Below are 24,635 nucleotides of genomic sequence, written 5' to 3' on the forward strand. Positions count from 1 at the left end.
GATTGGGTTTCCAAATCTACCACTCTCGTGCCCACTGAATTGAAATCGTGCTGGAGCGTGGTCATGCGCGAGGTTAAGTCCTTCTGGAGTTGGTCAATGGAGGCCTTCATGTCTTGGTTCAGCTCGATGTGCAGTTCAGCCTTAAAGTCGGGCCAAGGAAGCCATCAAGTCCTCTTTGCTGAGAGCCTTAGTGGTTGAGGAATCACTGTGTGCAGACGGCTACCTTTTTTCCATGGGTGGGAAGAAACTGGTGACTTTAGTTGTTGCCTTCTTTCGCGGCATAAGTGCGACCTTTTGCGTGGAGGGGAGCGACATCGGTCGGGGAAGGCAGGAGTTGCTCCAGTCCCCGAGCTCAGCACCGTCAACACAAGATTGCGTGGCAATGCCCCTCACTCTTGACGCCCACTCTCAGCAGCATGATAGTCTATGCATGTTATGCGAAGCCCTCGAAGGATTAATGTGGCCACTGCAGGGACATACCATCGGGCATAGAGTCACCAGGAGAGTGCAGGATATCACAAGGCCCCTTGCTCTGTGGTTGCTAATGGGTATTAACTCTCCCGGGGGGGCACACCTTATGCAAGGAGAGCCAGGATATCACAATGCCCCTTGCTCTGTGGTTGCCTATGGGTATTAACATTCCCGGGGGGCACACCCTATGCCAGGAGAGCCTTCGGTCATAATCACGGCAGGACGAGGGCCGCCATCTTAGGGTCAAGCATAGTCAGGCGCACAGTCACCAGGTATTATCCTCCCACTCCAGTGGCTGCCGGACCGTGTCCCTGGGGCTCCGTTGCTCCACACTCCCTCCTGAGTGACCAGTTGATATCTCTACCTGTCTGGTGCGGTGGCAGGCTTCACGTGTGTGACTCTTTTCTGGGATCGCGCTCCTCGCTGCGTCTCTCAGAGTTTCCGTACCATCGAGAGCGGTTCACCGCTTCACAAGCACCACGCTCCAAGGATCTTAGAGGAGGGTGGCCGCGCCGGTAAGTCAATCGCCTTTTCAAGGGGGACAGACAGTGCTGAGCAGCCTCTTTGCGCTTCCAGCCCGGCGGGCGCCATTTTGTAGATTTTCACAGTAGGCAAAGTCAAGATCCAGAAAGGCTCAAGACAGCATTGTTTCGGCGCCACATGATTCCTGCGAGCTCGCCAGCAGATCCTCTGTAGATGGTGTGCTCCAGGAGCAAAAAGGGAGATATCTATAGGGAACCGAGACGATTCACGTCCGCCCGGCCATCTAGCCCGGCCACGCCCCCCCACATCTGTATTTTATCCTATCTTTAATGAGGAGAAAAGCAATATGTGTAGTGAATCGTATACAGAAATATGAGAACAGGGTGATGGAGAATAGGAGAGATGGTGATAATCAGCTGCTGATTTCATATGTGAATCCTTTTCGTGCTGTAAGCACAGCTACGATTTCAAGGTGGGTCAAGAACATGATGAGAGAGTGTGGAGTTGATGTGGAGAAATTTAAATCTCACTCTCTGCGTGGTGCAATGGCAAGTAAGATCTATTTGTCAGGTTGTATTGTGTAAGACATTTTTAAAGTGGCAGATTGGGCAAATGCAGGAACTTTTTCAAGACATTATTTTAGACCCATTTGGCATGTTCAAATGTTGTGTTAAGAGGCTTTGAACACAAACCTCCGGTCTTGTAATGAAATGGCGATTCTACAACTTAGTGTTATGAGAATCCTTTCATAATAGACACACAGGCTAACGTTATCTCGCCGTTCGCAGCCCAAATCGGGTAGGAGTGTTATTTTGTATGAGAGGATGCGTGTTGTTTAAGTGAATATGAAAAAAAAGACAAGAACATATTAATAAAAGGGTTGTGAGGTATAACAGATCAGGTTTATGGATTCATTGTTTTTTGTTTTTATGAAGATTGAAGAAAGACGTTTTTTGGATATATCAAAGAAGAAGAGTATTCAAAAGAAGATACAGTTCACTGCATTAAAAGAGGATGAATGTTGGCGGAAGGAATATTTATGGACTTGTGTGTTCCAGTTCTAGTGTTTTGTTCTGTTGTGGATTATTTAAAGGTGCTGCAGGACTGGCATTAAAAGTGGTTAAGCATAATGTTAGCCTCTGCGTCTTTCATAAAATCTTAATGCTCATGACACTAAGCATGGAGAATTGCCATTCTGCACACTTTGCCACGGCTAACCAGTGCTAAAGTGCATGTGCTCCTCATTAAATCATGATAACATTGGCTTATCCCCAATTGACATATTTAATTTACTTATAAGTCCCCTGTACAGTGGTACTACATATGCCCTGGGCCTGTGAATTTAATGCTACCAGTTTGCCTCCAGGAATGATTCTGCCCCCCATTTAAGTAGTCACTTAAACATGTCTCAGGCCTTCCGTTGCAGCCTGTGTGTGCAGTTTAAAACTTCCAAGTTGATCTGGGAAAATATACCTTTTGTTAGACCCAAACCTTCTCTCTTCAATACATGTAAGTTAACCTTAGGGTAGGCCCTGGACAGACCAGAGGGCAGGGTGCAGTGTATTTGAAAAGTCGGACATTTACTTTTAAGTTTTATATGTTCTGGTAGTGAAATAAACTTAAATACATGTTTTCTACTGCAAGGCTTACTACTGCCTTAGGATAACATTGGAGTTACCTTACTGCATTTAATAAGCTGTATTTTCCAAATGGAAGTAGGTAACCAGTTCATGTTTGGTATCTTTGGAATTACAAAGGAACATCCTCAGTTATGGTGAAGTCGGATTTTAAATTACAGTTCTGAAAATGGCACTTTTAGTTGGCATTTTGCTGCCTTAGCCATTTAGCTCATGTAGCTTGTACCTGGGTCATATGACTGGGTGTAGCTGACAGTTGGACTTTGTGTATTCCTCCTCGACAGCCACACAAAATAGAGAGCTTAGGTGTGCCATCACACACCACTGGCAGGATGGGAGGGCAAAGCCCTGTTTATGCGTTATAGGCTGTGTCCACTCTCCACACAAAGGTATGCATACCCCCTGTAGTTAGACTGGAGCCAGGAGTAGGAAGGCAGGATGCTTTAAAGGGAATACTTTAGAAGCTTCTTCCCCACCTCAAAGGCACAACTGGGTATACATACTGGACCTCAGACACCGGTTCCTCAGTCCACTTATGAACCTGTGGATACCACTCTGCTAGACTGCTGCCCTGCTGTGCTCAACTGCTGCCTACTGCCCTTTTTCCGTGGTGAAAAGGACTGGACCTGTATCTTTTGAACCCAGGACCCCAAACTGACTCCAAGGGCTAGTTGACTAACCTCCTGACTAGAGCCTTAGGGAAGAAGATGCCGACAACCTTGAACCCAGCTCCTGGACTCTGCCATCGGTGAGTATATCCTGCCATGGGGTGTCACCCCAGTGCTAGACCGTGTGAAGTGGGCCTAAGGTGTGGATCCAGTCTAACTGATGCATCTACTCTGCTGTGCGTTGCAACCCAGAGCAGAACTGACGCATTGCTGCTGCTGCGTGGATTGGAACTGCTGCAGAGATCCACATCATAACATAACCGTAGCTTCATCATAACTTCAGCTGCTCCATGCATCCTCAGCACAGGCCTGTTTAATCTTTATCAATGGAAGCCTCAACGATGACACCAGACTCTGCACTGCAGGCCTTGGAGCGCCTCGGAACCGCTGCATCGCTCTGACTATGCAATAGATCCTCAACGCCAGACTTTGCATCGCACGCCTCTTCAACAGGGTCTTCTAAAATGACGCAGGACCTCGCATCGCAGCGTCGCCGCTGTAGCCAGCCCACGCTCCATCGTAGTTGGCCTGAACCTGTGACTTTGTCTTGGTCTGGGACAACCAGATATCCACAGTTGGAGCTTTGTGTTTTTTGGCGTTTTTTTTACTGAAACCTTTAAACATGCATTTCCGGTACTACTAATTGGATGTTTGTCATTGTGCATTTGTTTTATTTCCTAAAAATTACTCTATTTTTCTAAATCTGTTGTGGGATCATATTATGATGCGTGTTCATGGTGTTACTGTTTGAAGTGCTGCACAAATACTTTACACATTGTCTCTGAGTTAAGCTTGACTGCCCTGTACCAAGCTACCTGATGGTTGAGCACAGGTTAATCTAGGGGTTGCTTGTTACTTCGCCCTGAGAAGAACTGTTTTTTTTTTGCAGAGTTTTATATAGCGCGAACTAGACCCAAACCGAATCAGGTATCAGAGCGCTTTACATAGCACCAGTTACGTTACATGAGGACGGGGACACATTAATTTTAGGCACGGGGAGATTAAGTGATTTGCCCAGAATCACAGGAGGTTTTGGCGTCGTTACCGAGACTCGAACCCAGATCCCCAGGTCCGAGGTCGAGCGCCCTAGCCGTTAGGCCCTCAACCAGTAACCAAATTTCTTACACACTTATTTTTAAGAACACAAAGGAGGGGTGTGGAAAGTATGGAGGACTACTTTGGGAGAAGTTAATGCCGGGTGGAACAAGAGGGAGTTGATGTGGTGGAAGAGAAATGGAGGCAGTAGAACTGTGATAGCAAGGAGGGAGCAACATGGAGCTGATAGTGGAGTGAGTGTTTGACAGAACAGGCAGTCCTTTTGGGAGAGTGGGAAAAACACATGCTCTCTCATGAAGTACTGAAAGAATAGGGAAAAAGTATTTCCTTGAAACCACAACCCTTGATTTTCTGTTGTGATCCTCGCTGTTCTAAGTTCTTGTCAGTAAAGTAATATTCTCAGTTTCCTACTCATGTCTTTGCTGATTCCCATTCCTGCTACCTAATGATCCTAATTATTTATCAAGCCTTCCCAGATCCTGATTTATTGCTTTTAATCTCTTGCTTTGCTGGTCCTTATTTATTTGTCATTTTGTTTGTCATTTTCTGGTCCATCCTTCTGTGTAAAATTTCCTGTCTACCCCATGTAGTCCCTGCTCACACTTTGCTCTCACTGTAATTCTGTCTTCTTTAGAAGTAAGGCAGTTTGTGTCAAAATAAGGCAGTGTTATTGAAACTATGGTGATGCCTTTACGTCACATGGTGTTGTTTCTGGCAGTTCATCCTCCATAAACGTTGAAGGCTAAATTAAATGGGATTTGGGATTTTGATGTGTTGGACTTTGGTTTACTAGTTGGGGTCTTCTCCAGAAGCAACCACCATCCCTGTCAGTGTGAAACTCAAGCAAACCTCAAATTATCATGTGCTTAACCATCGGGGAGCTTTGCACAAAAGCATTCAGGCTTAATTTAGAAGCAATGTAAAAAGCATTTACGTAGCACTTCAAAAAGTAATAAATGTAAACACATCATAAGAAAATCCAATCAGTAGAACTGGAGATATGCCATTTTATATGTTTAAGTAAAAATATTGCTTAGAAGAACAAGGTGGCAACTGTTATCTGGTGGCACCAGACTTGTACAAAGTCACAAGTTCAGACCGACTGTGACAGAGCAGGGACCGCATAAAGGGACCAGGTTAGGCCAGGTGAACAAAGTAACTGAAATCTGGGTTGCAAAGCATTGTGAAGTCCCGGGTCAAGCATGCGTTGCACCCAGTGATTGTGAGGTCCTCTGTTGAGTGTGCATCATGGAGTAGCAGTTCCCAGGAGTCAGCTGAGCTACAATGCAAAGTCCTGCATCGAGGTAGGAGAAGGTTGTGGAGAGGTGTCTAGAATTTCCTACCTCCCTGTCGTGAACCCTTTGTGAGTGTGCTCAAGCAGAGCTTGTTAGGAGACAGCTCCCCTCCACCAAGTCAGAGATGCCTCATACTGCCAACACCTGCCTTCCCTTTGTCTCACCGTCTGGAAGCAATAGGCAAAGAACAACTGCCATCTATAGCTAGTCATGTGCCCCAGGACGCAGGCACCAAATGGTTAGGATAATATAATGACAATTTACAAAAAGTGGCATTTCCGGAATTGTTACTTAAAATCCAACTTTACCATTAAAGAGGGTTTTAATTATGATTTCTTAGACATTAAACTTGACATTCCTATCTGGTCTTAATTTACATTTATCACTTATTATATATAATAATGGAACGCAATGTTATCCTAAGATAGAGGTAAGCTTCACAGTAGCGAAAAACGAATTTAGGAGTTTTCCATTGCCAGGACATATAAAACTTAAAAGTACATGTCCAACTTCTTAAATGCACTGCACCCTGCCCTCTGCATTGTGTGGGGCAGACCCAGGGGGGACATATGTATTAACAAGCATTTGCAATGCAATAGGTTTTGCATTTACGAGAGTTTAAGCTACTGGCGTTGTAAATGATAATGCCTTTATTTATCTGTTTTGCTAATTAACACACAAATAAAAGGCATTGTCATTTCCAATGCCAATAGCTCAAACTTTTGTTAATGCGAAACCTATTTCCTTGCAAAAAAGTGGCCACCATTGTCCCGGGCTGCTTGGAAAGTGAAAGCGTGCATGGCGCACTCAGTGTTGCCGGAAAGCACCACTTTCGCTTAAATAAACAAATAACTAGGGCACAACATAAAAAACTCAGCCACAACATCAAAATGTAGCACTCTACTGAGAAAACGTAGACACTGTTTATCGAATATTTGCAAATAAAATAACTGCCTGGTCGCTAAAGCTTATTTATTTATTAAGAAATATGCAAGTGTGCTGGTGTAAAACATAAAATAGCTCCCAGCCTAAGTAATCCTAAAATTGCAAAAGCTATCCAATTTAATAATAATATAGTGTCTAGTATTTTAAATTATCTGGTTTTTTTTTAGCTCAAAACGAAAAAACAAAGTAGAATAAATAGAAATAATGCTGCTGCCACAATTTAACAAAACCTAATATTAACCACAATTTAGATGCCTGCATCTGATGTCAATTCCTGTGAGGTCAAAGGTTGTGAGGCCTCTTCCTGTGATGCTACATGCGATGTCACGCGCTAAGATATCGTTTGCATTATGCCTAACTTGGTTCGTCCCCTCACTTCTTTTTTTGGGACTTGACCCCAATTAGAAAGATTACAATCTATGAACTATAACTAACAAAATGATGTGTATCAAACGCAGTAACGCATTTATTCGCATAAAATGCAAATCGGTGATCAGCATGTTACTCGATGTGCTCTGCAGCAGCACATTAATTCTCTATGTTCCTTTAGGAGTCAAACTGTGCCTAGCCAATATACAGATCACTCCAGAAGGTGCATTAACCACGAGTATTACCTTACTGATATTGTTATCCCTCATAACTGTCCTGTGCTCTCCATGCCACTGGAGTCAAGCTATTCTGGATGATGAGGGCTGAAAGACCGAAACCGGTCCTAGGATGCTTGTTTCCAGTCCAGGGAGGACTTTGCCTGGCAGTTTAGGCTGGACTGTTCCCATTGGGTGCAGGGTCAAGACTGATTTGCATATGGCTGGGTCCAAACTGGAATGGCATGGTGAGCAATACAATGATGGATTTAGGCCCATAACTCTGTACTGGGGTGAATGTATGACATTGTTCTGCATTCTGTCCATCAATTGTTGTTTTTGCATTTGTCACCCCGAGTGGGACGGGTATACCCAGACGTGGGTCACGTGCTCTCCATACCAATGGAGTCAAGCTATCCTGGATGATGAGGGCTGAAAGCCCAAATCCGGTCCTAGGATGCGTGTTTCCAGTCCAGGGAGAACCTGGCCTGGCAGTTTGGGCTGGACTGTTCCTATTGGGCACAGGGTCAAGACTGATTTGCATATGGCTGGGTCCAAACTGGAATGGCATGGTGAGCAAAAAAACGATGGACTTAGGCCCAGATCTCTGTACTGGGGTGAATGTATGACATTGTTCTGCATTCTGTCCATCATTTGTTTTTGCACTTAAAAATAACTGGGCACACCAAGATCGCTGCAGCAGATTTCTTGATCGCATAAGATATTTTAAAAATGTAGCCTTTTTGTTACCAAACAAGTAAGCCAGAACACACTTTCTGTCACAATTGTTCTAGTTGCTAACTTCTTTACGATAGTTTTGTTTTTTAATAAATGTATATCTTAACTGTCGGACACCCTTTTAAAGACTCCATCCTCTTTTCTCAGTAACACCTGACATCGGAATCCAAAATATTTTTCAGTGCGAGTACCACATTTACATTAGAAAGAGACTAGTACTCGCCCACTTTTCTGCAAACTTTCGACAGTAAGTATCAAGCATTCTAACACAAGAATGCGCATTTGAAAGGAACGTCACTTGAAGAAGCCATGTTAGATGTAGCCGCATCAATCAATGCACTAAGTTACAACCTCTGAAATGCCGCAACCCATGGAAAACAAGCTGTAGGAGTTTCAGAAACATGTGCAATGAATCGTTGAGTGAAAGGAGAGGAGACAAAATTGCCTTCCTCTTATACCTGAATGGGACCACATTTTTGTGGTGTTTGTTCAGCTGTAGCCAATAACACTTCAAGCGCAGCGAGCTGTTTCTGAATGCGCTGCATAGCAAGTGGGTGCAACCGTGGAAGTGTTGTTGGTATTGCAAAACTTGTAGCTGTCTAGCCGTCAATAGGGTGAACCACTTTAACGTCACTGTTAAAGACACAGGACTGCAGTTAGAAACTTCCATTTTCTTCTGGAGGCGGGGAACCTTTAGTCTATATTGTTTCTTTAAATCGTGTAAACACTTGGAGTAAACCTGGTTCAGGTTCCCTCTTTCGATTAGATATTAAACCAATGCCTTGCTCGGATGGGTGCCTGTGCCTGCTTTACATGCCTAACGTAATGTCAGTCTGTTGCACTGTCCTGGCTTCCAACTGAGACCACCAAATGGAAATCGATTGTAGTCTCATGCACGGATGTATGACGGTACAACGCGTACCGTTACAACGCGTACCTTTACGACGCAGGCTTAACAACGCAAGTCGTTACAGCAACTTGCATTTGGGGGGCACTGGATAGTGAATAGTTTAATTTACTATTCCAACTCCAGTCCCTGTGGATAGTAGGGAAGGTGTTGGATAGTAAATTAAACTATCCCCTATCCTAGAGCGCCCTCCAGCGAAAGTCGTTGTAACGACTTTCGTTGTAAATCCTGCGTTGTAACGGTACCGCATTGTAACGGTTCCGTTGTAAAGGATGTTTCCCCTCATGGACCATAGATGTTCTTTAGGGTAGACTCTTCAAGATTAAAAATAAATGTGGTGCCCAAACCCATAGGTCTGTGTGAGAAACGTGAAGAGCACTACAGAGCACGGATGGGCAACTTAAATGCACACAGGGTGATTGCAAAACATCCCTTAAACTGAGGGATGACGTGGATTACTGGTGCATCGACCCCCCACTCCCAGACACTAATGGGAGTCCCAGGAGAGAAGTGCCCCTCCCCCGGGCTTCGCAATGCTGGAGAATAGGTGCCATGCCCATGGCGGGTGAGACTCTGGCCAGAGGCCCCATGTTAGTGGGCTGAGCTCGGGGTCCTGGGCAGCTGCCCATGCCTTGCGCCGACCATGACTCAGGGTACAACAAATAATAATAAATAATGTGTTCAAGAAAAGTGCACGAAAGCTGACAGGATAGTTTTTTCTATGAATCGAACTGACAGAATTGTGCTGCTTGAGGGAATGAGGCCAACAGATCTTTAGGAAGCCTCGTGCGACTGTCACGTTTTCTGTCTCGTCCAACAGTGGACATCAGAAACAGTTAACCGCAAGGGAAATTTTTTAATTATCCGGAAGGGGAAGTGGGGGGGCATGGGGGGATGTTTTTCACGTGGGGTACATACATAAACAAAAAATATATATAAACACAGGTGCCGTGCTTAAACATGAAGCGCGCTGCCCGTATAGATAAAAGTTATGCTCGGGCGCCTTGATGATTAAATAAATGGCGGCACACAGTTATAAAAATAAGTCATTAGAACACAACACAAAGAGAAAAAAAATAAGTAGTCCCCAAAATAACTTAAAAACACTCACAGCACAAGTAAACTGTGGTTGGTGCTGCTGACCGATACCGTAAGTGATATATCGGGAGCACCGACCAACGAGAAGCCAGCAAACAAGAGGGACGCAGGCGTGAACCAATCCCAAGCAGCAGGTGGGATAACACTCTGTATTGTAATTACTACATGTCTTCAGGAGAGGGCATGCGTGGTGGCTAGGCTCGCCCTAAATAGGGAGGTTTGGTCCTGGAAAGAAGTTTATCTTTCCAGGTCAAAATGGTAATTTAAAACTGCAGTGGCAGGCCTTGGAAAGGTTTGAAGGGCTACTTGAGTGGGTGTCACAATAACTGCTGCAGGCCCACTAGTAGCATTTAATTTACAGGCCATGGGTACGGGTAGTATCACTTTACTAGGGACTTGTAAGTAAATTAAATGTGTCAATTCTGTATAAGCCTGTGTTACCATGTTTAAATGAGCACTGGCTGGCAGTGATAACGTGCGCAGAGCCCTAAAAGCCAACAAAAACGGTCACAGAAAACAGAAGGGTGAAGGCAAAAGGTTTGTAGGATGACCCTGTAGAAAGGACCAAGTCCAGCATGATGGTATAGGATAACATGAACCATCAAAATATTCTGCACTACAATTTATTGTTTTTCTTTTTTTGCCAAGCAAGTTCCATCTGACCTGCGATAACTTGTGACTCTGCTGACAGGCCTCATTCAGTCACAGACTGTTACATAAACAGGACACAAGTGATTAGATTTACTTTTTTATTGACCTTAGAGAAGGAGTAGGTGTGCGGCAGCCAAGACTGCCTGCGAGAATATTCTGTTCCACATGGTTCTTCATTTGAAGTTTATTATTATCCAGAATGCTCCTCACTAAAGATCAAGTCTGTAACTGCCATTGCTGCCATCGCTAACTTAACTCGGGTATTCTTGAGAGGTTCTACCCCCATAGTTCTCTCAGAACATATCTCTAAGATAACAAGTACAACTGTGTATCTGTTTCAATATCACCCTAGGTCAGCCATCCTGATGGTGCAGTTCCTTTAAAACCAAAAGCAAGTTAAAACATTGCCCTTATGATTTCCCCACACTGCATGGGGCTTTTAAATTCCTGTTATGCTTGTATGGCTCTTTGTGAGGCTGTGCTCACATTCGCCTAATACTTGTACCATTCAACGCTCCTCCTATAAGGTACTGGATTCAAAAATCCTGACCTCCTTGTTTTTAGGTTGGTATTTCACCCTGAATGTTTTCTTTACACCAAGGACACAAATGAACTAATTACAAATAACTGCTACTTATTCAAACATGTCAACATTCAGCAACATAGAACCATGGGAAACTGTTGTTAAGCTGATGCAGCATATCCGAGTCAGGAATTTCAGGAGGACATGCACCATCAGTAGATGGTTTTACTCTTCTGTTTGATAAGAAAACCACGTCTAGAATCAAAAGATAGAAAAATAAAATTTCTTACCGAGTGTATTGTTGTATGGTTATGGATTTCAGCATGATTTGGAAGAACACTTCAGCCTGTCACAATAGGAGAGACAATACTTTATTATTTATTAAGCTAGGACAGGTAATAGGACATCTACATTACATTTTCACTTTCTTTGTATGGTTTGGAGTACTAGTAGGGATAGTAACAGTTATTTACAAAAAAAAATGCTTAAAGCTACCAGCTTCACCTTTATATGCATATATCTTGCACACCGGCCTGAGATATTGGGTGAGGAAAGCATGGCAGACAGCTTACCCAAAATAACAAGTATGGGATGGACTAATCTTATCATGGCGAGCAACATCAGCCCTTTCCGGTAGCATTGGAGCGTTTTGCTCGTTATACCCCTGCTCGTGTATTTTATCAGCAATAGAACAAAACAATTGATTTTACTGCATACACTTCCAACTATATAGGGTGAAAGGACACAAACAGTTCTGTAAAGAAACTTTTGACATATTTCAATACTTCAAATTCTGAAGCAGAACCAAGAAGGAGTATTTATCATTAGCAGGAAGTGATGTAAAAGTCAATAAGAAAATTGTGTGCAAATCTGTTAGAGCTCCTTTCAAAGCTTGGTGGCCAAAGAATCCCATAACAAAGGGAGCCATACAACTACTACCTACTGATAGCTTACTAAAGTGTCTCAGTATGATACATAGTATATGATCTGCCCTTACCTGACTGCTTAGCGCTGGGAAGCCCTAGGGAAGCCATGAGCTTTACAAATCCCCAATAATAATAATAAAAATAATATAGCTAGACCAGCCTTTAACTAGTACATACGATTGCACAATAGAGTGCATGGAAACCTCATCTATTGGTGTAAGTAACTGTTGTTACGGCTCACCATAAGATTGCTGTAATTATATTGTTAGAAAGGAGGGCAGGCTGTGATTGATAACTGTTAGAAATTGGGTTGTTAGTTGACTGAAGTGTGAGCCCTGGTCAAGCAGCAGTCATAATCCTAGTCAAGGTAAGGCACAAATGAACCCCAAATTAACCTTTGCTTAATCCTCTGCACAGAGCAGTCAGGATTAATTCAGAGGCAATGTGTAAAGTATTTGGGCAACATTTCAAACGGTAAAACAACGGAAACACCCCACGAAAAGATCCCGCACCAGGTTATTTAACCTTGCTAAATAGCTACTTAATATGTCTAATGGTACATAGTGAAGCGATTTGTATAATTACCATTTTGAGTAATCAAAACAGGTTACTTTTCAACATCTCATTTATATTTGAAATTGGACCTCATGTGTGTCTTCTCAAGCCTGACTATGAAGTGCAGAAGGGGATATCCTTTTCTGTACATCTCTAACTGTGTTCAGTAAGTGTGTGCCACTATAACCATGATAGTAATGGGATAGGCTATAAATAAAAACCTGGCCTCCTAGCTGCAGGTGTTTTCATCAGCTAAGATATTCTAGCTGTACAGCCTTCTAATGTGTTGGGGTGTAAACTCTCACTCAAGCATTAAATCTTGTACCAAAGCATCTTCAAATGTATAGTTGTGGAAGAAGAGAAGAAAGTCAGGAACCCCTAAACTACAATCTGTAGGACTATGTTGAAGTTTATAGGAAAGTGAAGCAAAGTGGACTACAATAAAGGCAGTATTTGAAGTACCACATTGCATGGCAGCAGCAAGATACAGCTGGGAAAAGACTGGACAGCATGGGATAAAGGGAAGCGCTGAAGGGAACAGAGGGGCTCACTGATGGAGCAGATAATGTGTGCAGCCCTGAAGGGAAGGGGGCTGCAAGGCAATTATAACCTCTAAAGAGAGTGGGTTGCTGGAGAAAGAGTGGTACCTAGGGGAAGATAGGATCAATGTAAGCACATGATTCGATGCCTACTTTAAGCTGATGGATGCCGATGGGACCCGCCAGCACTAACTTTTGAACCTAGAACAAGTGCATCAGCGATAAGCACTACCACGGAGCACCGAGCGTCCTTCACTCCATAACTTAATCAGCGAGAAACACCCAAGGAGTGCCTGAGGCACCCACACTACCATCGCTTGGGACAAAAATAGAGTGGCCCCCCAAAAAATATATAGACTCACCGTTGAAACACTGCATGTATGGAATTTGTTTTTTGAAACCCACTTAGAGTGAGGTTTGGTCCTGATGAGAACCCCCTACTCAATGGGTTTGAAATGCGTAGACCATGGATTAACCAAACTTTTTGCTTGTTAGAGAATATAGGTCGATTGAATTTGATTTTTTCCAAACTAATGTGGTTCATTCATAATAGGCAAAATCGTTGTATAAACTGTACAGTTATTTGTTTCTAACAGAAGATTCTGAAAAGCAATATTGTTTGGTTTGGGATTGTATTGTGTGATGTAGATGGAATGTATGAATGGATGAGTGAGATGGTGAGAATGATATGAATGGTTGTATATATGTAAAGTAATTTTTATACAGTTTTTGTGGGGATTGTGGTGAATATATTGTTTATATATGGAAAAAACTTTTTGGGACAAAATTGATTACGTGGAAAAAACAAAATAAAGGTTACTAATGAGCTTAAAGATGAAGCGATGGTTTGTGCACACATCTTTTTCAAGTAGTGATTTAGAATAGATAGCAGCATTGGCATTTCCATTTGGTTCTAGGTTTATAAGTGCTCAGCCTTGCTGCATAAGAGCAATACCCTTTGGTGTCATTGAAGCACTCATTTTTGGGCACCAGCAATTATTGTTCTTTATCAGATATTGATTGCAAGCAAGAGACAGAAAAAATACACAAATGGGAAAGCAGGGGGAACAAAAATACAGAAAATGCGAATGAATGTAGAAAACAGAGAGCAGCAGAAATGAATTAAAGGAGGAGCAGTGCCTTATAGTGAATTATAGAGGCCTGAGGTGAATCCAACACTACAGAGTCTTGGTATTCGGTGTGCCAAAGGGGACTAGACATTAAAAAGGAGGCCAAGAAGAAGGAAGCACTGATTGTGGGCTCTATGAGCTTGGATAACACCCTGTCAATGAGATTGAAGGGCTAGAGGTTGGTGATGAATGACAACAGTTTGAGCTGCATAAAGAGCAAATTACATTGTACCTATTCAGTTGGAACGTGAATCCAAACCTTTACATCAACCACTGATGCACTCTGTGTTGGCTGCCTCTATCACTTGTTTGCTCTGTTTTGACTGCCTCTATCACTGGTGCACATAGAGTTACATGCAATAAATAAAACAAGACCAAAGCGACATAAATCCAATTAGTAGAACCAGAGATATTGAATTTCAAAGGTTTGTAGAGAAAATAATGCCATAAGATGTAAAGCGCTAACTAGGGAATCTGGTCGCACCGGACAAAGTCACAAGTTCAGGCCGACCACAATAGAGCGTGAGAAGGCTACAGAGACCCAGTTAGGACCGCTGAACAGAGCCCTGGTTTGAGGAAGATTGCGTGGATCCGTGTCAAAGATACCTTGTGCAGTCGAGGCGATGTGTCAGTTCCAAAATACGTGTGAGATCCTGCTTTGATGTCGAGGATAATGTTAACGAAGCTTGCAATGCAAAGTCCGGTATCAGGGATGCAGCTTTTATTCAGGGCAATATGTCGGTTCCGAAGAGCTGCAAAGCTGCGATGTGGAGCCTAATGTCATCGACAAGAGATGTAAGGGCCTGTGCCAATGATGCATCGTGCAGTGGCAGTTCCAAAGGTGATGCGTGCTGTGGTGACGATGAGAGTGTTTGCTACGGGCCCAATCCATGCAGCAGCGGGGATGTGTCGGTTCGGCTCGGGGTTGCGCTGCACAGCAGAGGTGATGCGCTAGTTCGGCTGGATCCACAGACTGGCAAAGCACCTTAAGTCCACTTCCAAGGGTTCAGGACTGAGGTGGCACCACTTGGAAGGGTAAACTCACAGATGGCAGATTCCAGGTGCAGATTCCAGGTTGTTGGAAGCCTGTTTTGTCCCTGAGGCTTTAGATCAGAAGTCCAGCCAACCAGCCTTTGGAGCCTCTCTGGGTTCAAGTGATGTGGGTCCAGTCCCTCAAGCATGAGGACAGCAGAGCAGCAGTTCCTTTGTAGTAGCGGTTCAGCAGAGTGGTAGTTCTTGTAGCAGCACCGCAGTTCTCCTTCCTGGCAGAGTATCCACAAATCCAGAAGTATACTGAAGTGTTGGTATCTGAGGTCCTTCTTTTGTCCACAGTTGTGCCTTTGATGAAGGAAGAAATTTGTAGAGGTATCCCTTAAAAGGGAAGAAATTCCCTGCCTTCCCTGTCCGGGATACAGACCAACTACAGGGGATATGCAGCCCTGTGTATGGAGACAGGACTCAGCCTATTCGGGTGTTATGTGAGGCTGGACCCAGCTCCTCCCTCCCATGTTGCCAGTGATGGCCCATTCAATCAACTCTAAGTTCCCATTGTGTGTGGCTGTTAGATCTGGGGGTCTCTAGTTGGCAATGATGTTCACCTTTGTCCAAATAGGAACCCTTACTTCTAAGTCAGGATAAGGGGATTACACTCCTTAATAACCCCTCCTCACCCCCTTGGTAGCTTGGCACGAACAGACAGGCTTATCTCAGAGGCAGTGTGTTAAGCATTTGTGACTATATACAGTAATACAGTGAAACCACTACAGATGGACACAACACAGGTTTTATAAAAATAAGTATTCTTTATATAGACTTAAACACAAGACCACAAATGACAAAAATCCACAATACTACACTTAATATTACTTAAAAGATTATTAAAGTTGTTTAGTTCAAGTTGATGGTAAATGCAACAAAGTTCTCAACAAAGTACCTGGATGCTTAACGCAAAGTAAACAAAAGGCTTCCAAAGGGGTGATGTGTCGGTTCCGTGATCGGGGGAGATGATGTGTCGTGCCTCAATGCTTGTGCAGAGTAAGGGATGCGTCGTTATCCTTACCGGTGCGGAGGTGATGCGTAGATTCTTGACCTGCGGGCCTGTTGCGGTGCGCAAGATGGCGCCTTGATGCGATGCGATGATCTGGTTGCGATGCGAGAAGATGGCGCCCTCGATGCAGCGATGCGATGACGCCCAAGCAGCCTGGCGACGACTCTGTACTTTGGAGCGGCGACAGGCCCTGCGACACGCTTCTCCGGTGATGCGATGGCGACCCTCATGATGGCGTCTTCGCTTCTCCGGTGATGCGACAGCAGGCAGCTTCGCTGAACACACGCTTCCAGGGAGATGCGGCGAAGGGTCACTTCTCCGGCGATGTGGCGATTTCAGCTGCGACGGCGACATGCTTCTTCTCGATGCGTCGCTCTTTCAGCTCCCAGCGGCACGCAAGTGTCTGGAGTCAGAATTCCCAGCAAGGAAATTCAGTGGGGAGCTGGAGGTGAAGTCGTTTGTTCCTGAGACTTCAGCAGGAGGCGAGCACAGTTCAACCCCATGGAAAATATTCTGTAGATGAAAGTCCTTACAAAGTTCCTTCTCCTTTCCCTTGGCAATGAAGCAACCACTGCAGGCCAACCCAGCAAACAGCACACTGGCAGAGGGGCAGTACAACTCCTGCAGCTTCCTTGGTTCTTCTCCTTGGCAGAAAGGTTTTTTGTCCAGAAGTGATCTAATTACTTGGGATCAGGGTCCCAATATTTATACCCCAAAATCCTTTGTTCTCTGAAGGCAGAGAGGCCTCTGCCTAGTCCAAACCAGTTCATGACCACTTTGTTTACATGACTCTCTTCTTCCATTCACTGTGCAGGCTAAAGACATCAGCCACCCCACAGGAGGTGGAGCCAGCACAGGGGAGGGAAGATACAGCTCTGGAGCACTCTGTTGACATGATTCTGCCTCTCCTTTCACAGTGCAGGGCAGAGACATCAGACAAGTCACAGGAGGTGGAGCGAGCATTGTAGAGGGAAGGACCAGCCCTATTCAGGTCCCAGGTGCAACTCCTCCCTCCCATCTAGATGCAGATCTCTCTATTCACACCGGGCTGCCCCAGCCTGTCTCCTGGAAGAAGATACCTACTTTCTAAAAGTGGTATTTTTAAACACAGAATATTAAAACCAACTTTACTAGAAGATGTATTTTATTATTCTGAGTTCAGACATACTAAATTTGAATTTCTACCATGTTCCCCGAGTCAGTTAGGATTATAAGAATGTAATAATCTAACTGCCCATTCTAACCTATGGAGAACAGGTAGACTTCAATAGTGAAAAATGAAAATGTCTGTAATTCACTATTAGAACATGCTACACATATCAGAACATGTCCTACATTATGCTTACAATGCGCCCTGCCCTTGGGCCTACCATAGGAGTGTCTAATATGAAGCAAAGGGAAGGTTTAGGGACTGGCAAGTGGGAGCACTTGGCCACGTCGACATGGCAGTGCTAGACTGCACACAGGCCTTGCAATGGCAGGTCTGAGACACACTTTACAAGCTGCTTCTGTGGGTGGCACGACCAGTGCTGCAAGCCCACTAGCAGCATTTGATTTACAAGCCCTGGGCACACATGGTGCACTGTACTAGGGGCTGACAGATAAATCAAATAACCCAATCATGGAATAACCAATTAGTACATACATTTAACATAGGGAGCACTTGAACTGTGGCACTGAATAGCAGTAGCACAGTGCCCAAAGCAAATAACTAGCAAAAACATATCAAATCAGAGGAGGCAATCCGTCAAAATGGAAGGGAGACTCACGCCAATGATGCCAGGTCTAACAGTGGCTGTCTAGGCAGAATACACAAAGCACAACTTCTAACTATATCCAGTCATGTGACCAGAGAGAGGTTGCAGGCACCAAATGGCTTTCTAAAAGTGGCATTTTCAGGATTGTAATTTAAAATCTGACTTCAACATAAGTTAGGAATTTTAATTAGGATTCCAGACACATCCAACATAAACCATTTATCTCTTGCCAATTGGAAATTATACATATAAAATGTAATAAGGCAATTTCAGTTTTATCCTACAGGGGAGAAATTCCTTGCAGTAGTAAAAAGTGAATGTAAGAGTTAACTACAAGGACATGTAAAACAGAAAAGTACATGGCCAACAATTTTAATTACACTGTACCCTGCCCTTGGAGCTGTCTCGGTCCTACCTTAGAGGTGACTTACATGAATTAAAAAGGAAGGTTTTGGCCTGGTGAAAGGTTTCTTTTGCCAGGTCAACATCTCAGATTAATACTACATACACAGACTCTACAATGGCAGGCCAGAGACATTTTTAAAGGGCTACCTCAGTGGACGGCACAATAGTGCTGCAGGCTCGCAGGTAGCATTTAATTTAGAGGCCCTGGGGACATGTAGAGCACTTTACTAGGGACTTATAATTAAACTAAATATGCCAATTTGGTATAAGCCAATGCTACCATGTTCTAGGGAAAGAGCACAAGCATTGTTTAGCAGTGGTCAAGTGCACAGAGTCCTATGGCCAACAAAAACAAAGTCAGCAAAATCAGGAGGTCTGAAGGCAAAGAAAATCAGGCGGAAACCACGCCAAGGATGCCAGGTCAATAACCTCACTGTCTTTTGGTCTGAGTCTGCTCTTTCATCTCGGCTTTCCAGAAATTTCCTGTTTCCTCGCCATCAGTGTGAGACTTAATGGTCATGATAGTCTAGGGAATTTGTGAAAAACATCTATCTGCTGCAGCTCACTAGAAAGAATGGCCACATCAGCAAACAAATGTATTATCCTCCTGGTTTTGCCTTCTGATTTAAAGAACCGAAACAAGGCAGTGTGTCTATCATGCTTCTCCATGCCCCGAACAAAGGTTTTGCAACAACAGGTTTTTGCCGAGAGTCTAATGAAGTTTTGATGAGAGCAATATTTACTCACTTGCTCAGATCCTGTGGTTGAGGATATGTTGATACATTTGTGATATGTTGAAAAGATATATAGGGTGAGAATTTCTACCAGAATGTTCATTGGAGAATGGCAAGTGTAAGGTAAAGGGTACACAAAACTATTTAAATGGAAATCTGTTGGAAAAGTGCGAATCGTTCCTGGTCACTTTCATTAACTGCTCCACAAGTCCACCTCCTATTCTCCTCCTTTGCATTTTTCATATTTCCCCATGGCTCTCACCATTTCATCAACCTTCCCTAAGTGTTCTACTTCTTTCATCCAGTGTGCTAGTTATTCTCTTCACTCCATCTGTCATGTATCATTCTTCATAATCTCCTAACTACTTTACTTCTATTAAAACATTTTTTTTAAACGAACCTATGTACAATATATCAGCTGTCTCTAACTTCCTCAAAAACATGAATCTTGTATTGACATGATGTGACAGGCTTTCAAGATCTACAGACCTAGTTTTGACATTGTAATTTAGAAGTCCTTATTGCTGAAGTCACTGATCTCGTAGTCTGCCTAATTCAAAGGATTAAGGGAAGGAGGTGGTGAGAGTAGAGATTGGACTTGAAGGCTAAGGTGCAGATTTCAAACCCAAGACTTGTTTTGACAGCTGGCTCCTCCACAAACTGCTTCAAATCTGTTAAATACTACCTTAGCAACTCAAAAGAAAGTATTAATTGAAAAGGTAGCTTTGTTAGTAAGTTTTTATTCAGATATAAATTACTGCATAGAGCTCTTGAAGTTTAAATATACTTCCAGCATTGCCATGTTTCACATGACGTAACTTTATCTTAAAAGTTAGTAAGTTTTAATTAAAATACACACTACTATCTAAAACTCCTGAATTGTAAATATAGTAGCAGCATAGGAGTTTAGGTGGTAAGAACCAAATATATATTCAACAAGTTGTTGAACATAGATTGCGGAGGTTTGTCTGTATTTAAGGAATGGTTACTTGCAGTTGAGAATTTTAACAGGAAAATGGTTAAGATTAAGTAAAGATGACAGTAAATATTATATTCGTTATGTATTGGTGGTTTCAAGATCTCCATGTGCTATTCATCTATCAGGAGCTGTTAGCTGTATGTGGAAGGCTGTTAATGCATATAGTGGCAACGATCATGTTTGTACTATCAAGGCTCCTATTCTGCTGTTGCTTTTATTATTATTCCCCCGTCTGCTTCTGACCATCATTGTATTTTAAAGTGTTTAAAATGTTTTTAGTAGTTGTACATTTTTTCCAATACTATTCTGATTTTGTGTGATTGATGCTATGTGTAGGTCAATAGTAGAGTTCATTGTCAACTATTGAATAAAATGAAAACAACAATAGAAAAGTGTAATGGAAATTTAAACCATAGATACCATACCCAAAACATGTTTTAGGACTAGTAATAAACGGATGTGGCTGGTCAGATGCTGAAAAACATTCCCAAATGAAAATTTCTGATGGCCTTTACCAGTTTTCTTTTGGTATCAGGCTTTTGTGTTTCTTCATTCACTTACCACAGTTGATATTCCAAGTTAGTATTGTATTTCTCACAATGGGCTCGATCCACAAGGATTTTTCTCATGAGTAGGTAGGACCCAGGAGTGAGTTAGAATTGAAAAGTAAGGAGTAAGTCACGCCTAATCACTATGGGCCTCATTTATGAAGGCCTTGCGCCACCGGTGCGTCACTTTTTCCCATGTTAAAAGTGACGCATCGGCGGCGCAAGTCCTTCATAAATAAGGCCCTATATGTATTTGGAAAGCTTATATGACTGTGGCTCACTTTTGTGGATTAGGATGCTTTAATATCTACACAGCATTTTTTGCTAATATTTTAGTATACCTCTTGTCAGTACTGGATAATCTCAGCTGTATTTTCTGTGAAGCAAGGGGAGAGAAGTTGAGAGAGGACAAGTTAAAGAGAAGGACAGTACCTGAGAAGCGGTCCATTGCTTTGTATTTATTTCATCGATGGTAATTGTTGAAACCACCAATCGGGATGACGGAATGAAGTTTGCCATATTGTCAGGAACACTTTGGAAGACACTGCTTGTTCCACTACTTATAATCTGTGTTTTCAAGAAATAAAGTCATAGTTAGAATGATTAGGCCTTCAAAAAAATGAGTCCCAACATACAGACTTTACCCCACACTCTCACGCCTCACTGCCCGTTTGAAAACTTAGTTGCACCCCCGAAGGGAACTATACAATAACCAGATCAGGCAGTCAATGTACTGCCCCTGAGTCTGTCATTAACCCTGAGGCGTACAGCAGTGGTTTGAGGCCTCTGTGATACCCACCAGCTGAATCAATCGTTGCTTCAATGCTGTGGGCGCCATCGCCATGTAGCTCATGAAAGTGGCATTGCTACCAAGTATCTGGATTTCACTGGCATTCAGTCCGTCAAGGGATGCAGCTGGGACGCCAGTGGCAAGTGTTCCAAGAGAAATAATACTGAATTCAGTGATCTAAAGCAAAGATGGAAAGAAGGACACCTGTGATTCGAAGGCAGACAGCGTTCCATCACCACACATGTATTTTTCATGGATAAGTGTGTTGATTCCATTTCAGTGATGCTAGTTCAGTGGTTGACGACTCATCGAATAGAAACTGAAACTCTTTGCTCTCGTTCTATCCTTCACACTTTTTAATTCTTCATTTACCCCTGCTCCATAAACTCCTAGATGTGCCTCTTCACTCTCTTTGTATTACTTCTTTTTCTGACGTTTTACTTATTTCCTTCACACTCTCTCTTTCCTGCTTTTTGCATAACTGTGTTATTATTTCCATTCCTGTGTTCTCCACTTCCCTTTTTCTCCTACCCTCCCTCTCACAGGCCTACTGCTCACTTCTGCTACTGGCCTTTTACATTTTATATCCTCCCTTTTTTCCCTTCTCACTTCACTATTTAGAATATAGATTTATACATTTACATTTGCATTCTTGTTTAGTGAAGCTTCGGATTGTGTGTGTGTTTTGTATGCCTTAGGTCTTAATATGTAACACAACACCTTTAAGCCTTACCCCTAACATTCCCTTTGTGTTAAATATCAAAACTGTCTGCTACGCCATTTATCATTAACATATCCTGCTGTATATTTCTGACACACATGTTAATGCTGCTACATCAATGTAAAGCATGAACAAATATATTCGTTCTACACTCTTCTCTTTGGCACCTTCAAACTCTAATAATCCATTCAGTCGCTTTCTTTCATGTTCTCTTTTGCATTTTTTTTCTCCTCCACTGATACTCTTTTGGAATTTGCTCTCTGCAAATGTACCTTTGATTTTCTGCCCCAGGGCTGCTGCCGCCCTATGCAGCACTGTCAGTTTTCTTTTCCTATTTTGCTGTACCTGAAATCCATTTTGCACGAGTGTTGATACAATTGCAGAGGTCTGCGTTGTGCTCCAACTTGTGTAGGTCCCCAGCGTATGAAGCTGCTCTTGGATTATAGACGCATTGAGTTTCTCGACGATTGTTGATGGAGTAAGTAGAACGGCTAAAGGACCCATGCTCTGGAGCGTCTTACTCGAAACCGTGTCCAGGGAGTTGATTACTTGAGTCAGCATCTGCAACGTAAAGAGAATATGTCAGGGTGAACATGTAGGGGTAGATGTTTCAAGATTCCATTTTGCGATTTCTAAATAGCGAATCGCTATTTAGAAATTGCAAAATGGAATGTATGCAGAAAATCGCTATTTTTTAGCGATTTCTTAGTCTTCCTTATTTGCGAATTCGCAATTAAGGAATAATTTCCAATTCATTCCTATGGGTCAGGAGGCCCATAGGAATGATTGTGAAATTAATCTCAATTTGCGATTCGCAATTTGCTAATCGCAAATTGAGAATAATTTCAAGGGTGCAGGGGTGTCTCAAGGACACCCTGCTGCACCCCTGAAATGTACATGTGTGTGCATATGGTGCACATACATGCCCTATGGGCATGTGTGTGCGTCACATGCCTCCTTCATAAATGCCAAATTGTGCATTTTTTAAAGAATTCTCAAATTACCATCAACTACAAGTTGGTGGTAATGTGCGATTTCTTAACCAAAATTCACAATTCAAAAATGCTACATACATAGCATTTAAGGAATTCCAAAATTGCGATTCCTTAAATACTATGGCAAAATAAGGAATCGCAAATGTTTGCAATTCCTTAATTTGCGATTTTTTGATGCATGCCAAAACATGCAAATAGACCGTTTGCGATTCGCAAAGGCCGAAATTTCGGCCTTTGCTATTCGCAAATGGCTTGATACATCTAGGCCATAGTCTGATGGACCTGCAGTGAGCTAAGCCATTTAACACAGTTCAAATCCCTTCGCGTGAAATTATGTTCTGGGAAAACTATGGTCCCTGAAAGATCCGATAAGTAACCAGGCTCTCGCATATTAATGGAATCAGTCTTACTCAGATGTCTTTGTTCCGCTCAATTTCAACATATTTTACAAACTTTACAATCAGGGTTCCCCAAAGTCGGTCCTGCAGGGCTGGATCCATGCCAGATTTCTAGTATATCCCCATTTAGATAAATGTAGTTATTGTAAAAATCTGGCATGGATCCACCCCTGCGGGACCGACCTTTGAGAACCCTGCTCAGGATGATTCATTGTAAGCTCCTAGCACACGTCTAGCAGTTCAATGTGAGGTGAAACACTTGGTCAAATTATTGTTGACTGTTGCTAACTCACAAACACATAGCAAACACATAGCACATGTTTATACATGAACATAAAAGAGGGCAATTCTGGGACTTTCCCCAGCATCAGCATTAATATTTCGAACATCTAACAAAGAGTATGAACCTGAGCTAACAATGTCGAAAGACAATTGTCAATATATGAGCACTATATAAATACACAGTGCAGTAGCTCCTTTCACCAAGAATAGAAGGACACAATAATGGCAGGCAGCCTTTATGGCACCTGCCAGTGATGGTGTCTTTCTGGACCCCCTTCAGTGATCAGACCACCTCTGGAGTTTGTTAAGAAGGACTGATTCTTTTACAGGCGTGGCCTGAAAACTCACTAATGCAACTTCAATACGGTGTGCTGGTGTGCTCCGTGGGCTCATTGTCAAGAAAGGGTAAGCTGCTGATAAAACTATAGGCACACCCTTTTGCTTATTTATAAATCAAATCAAATCAAATCAAAATAAGCTTTATTCGATATTACCAAAGAATATCATATAAGCATACAGTAACAGAAAAAATAATACGGTACATTTAGACAATTTCATTCAAATAAAAGGATAAAGAAAAAGATGAGCATCATTTAAAAAGAAAAAAACAAAAGAACCAGTTTCAACTTAAATAAAAAAAAAAGGTTAAAAAGTCTAAAAAGAGGAGTGAATTTAGGTAGGACCTTGCAAAGTTCAACAACACTCCGTGAATGCCAAGTCCAATGTCCAATGTAATGTAATCCAAAAAACAGTAGGACAAGGTCCCAAACATA

At 42.8% G+C, this 24,635-nt stretch overlaps 1 protein-coding gene across 1 annotated transcript in view; it reads right to left on the minus strand.

Annotated features, from left to right (window-relative positions):
* Window positions 1–24,635, minus strand: part of LOC144783948 (uncharacterized) — a 376,042-nt gene that overhangs the window by 118,632 nt on the left and 232,775 nt on the right. Inside the window, exons 35-38 of the mRNA XM_078662677.1 lie at window positions 22,533–22,748; window positions 21,476–21,643; window positions 21,109–21,243; window positions 11,347–11,402 (exon numbers count right to left, since the gene is read on the minus strand). Coding sequence (XP_078518803.1) covers window positions 11,347–11,402; window positions 21,109–21,243; window positions 21,476–21,643; window positions 22,533–22,748 — 575 coding nt within the window. The remainder of the gene's footprint in view (window positions 1–11,346; window positions 11,403–21,108; window positions 21,244–21,475; window positions 21,644–22,532; window positions 22,749–24,635) is intronic.

This window comes from Lissotriton helveticus, chromosome 10, assembly GCF_964261635.1.
Source record: "Lissotriton helveticus chromosome 10, aLisHel1.1, whole genome shotgun sequence".
Taxonomy (NCBI): Eukaryota; Metazoa; Chordata; class Amphibia; order Caudata; family Salamandridae; genus Lissotriton; species Lissotriton helveticus.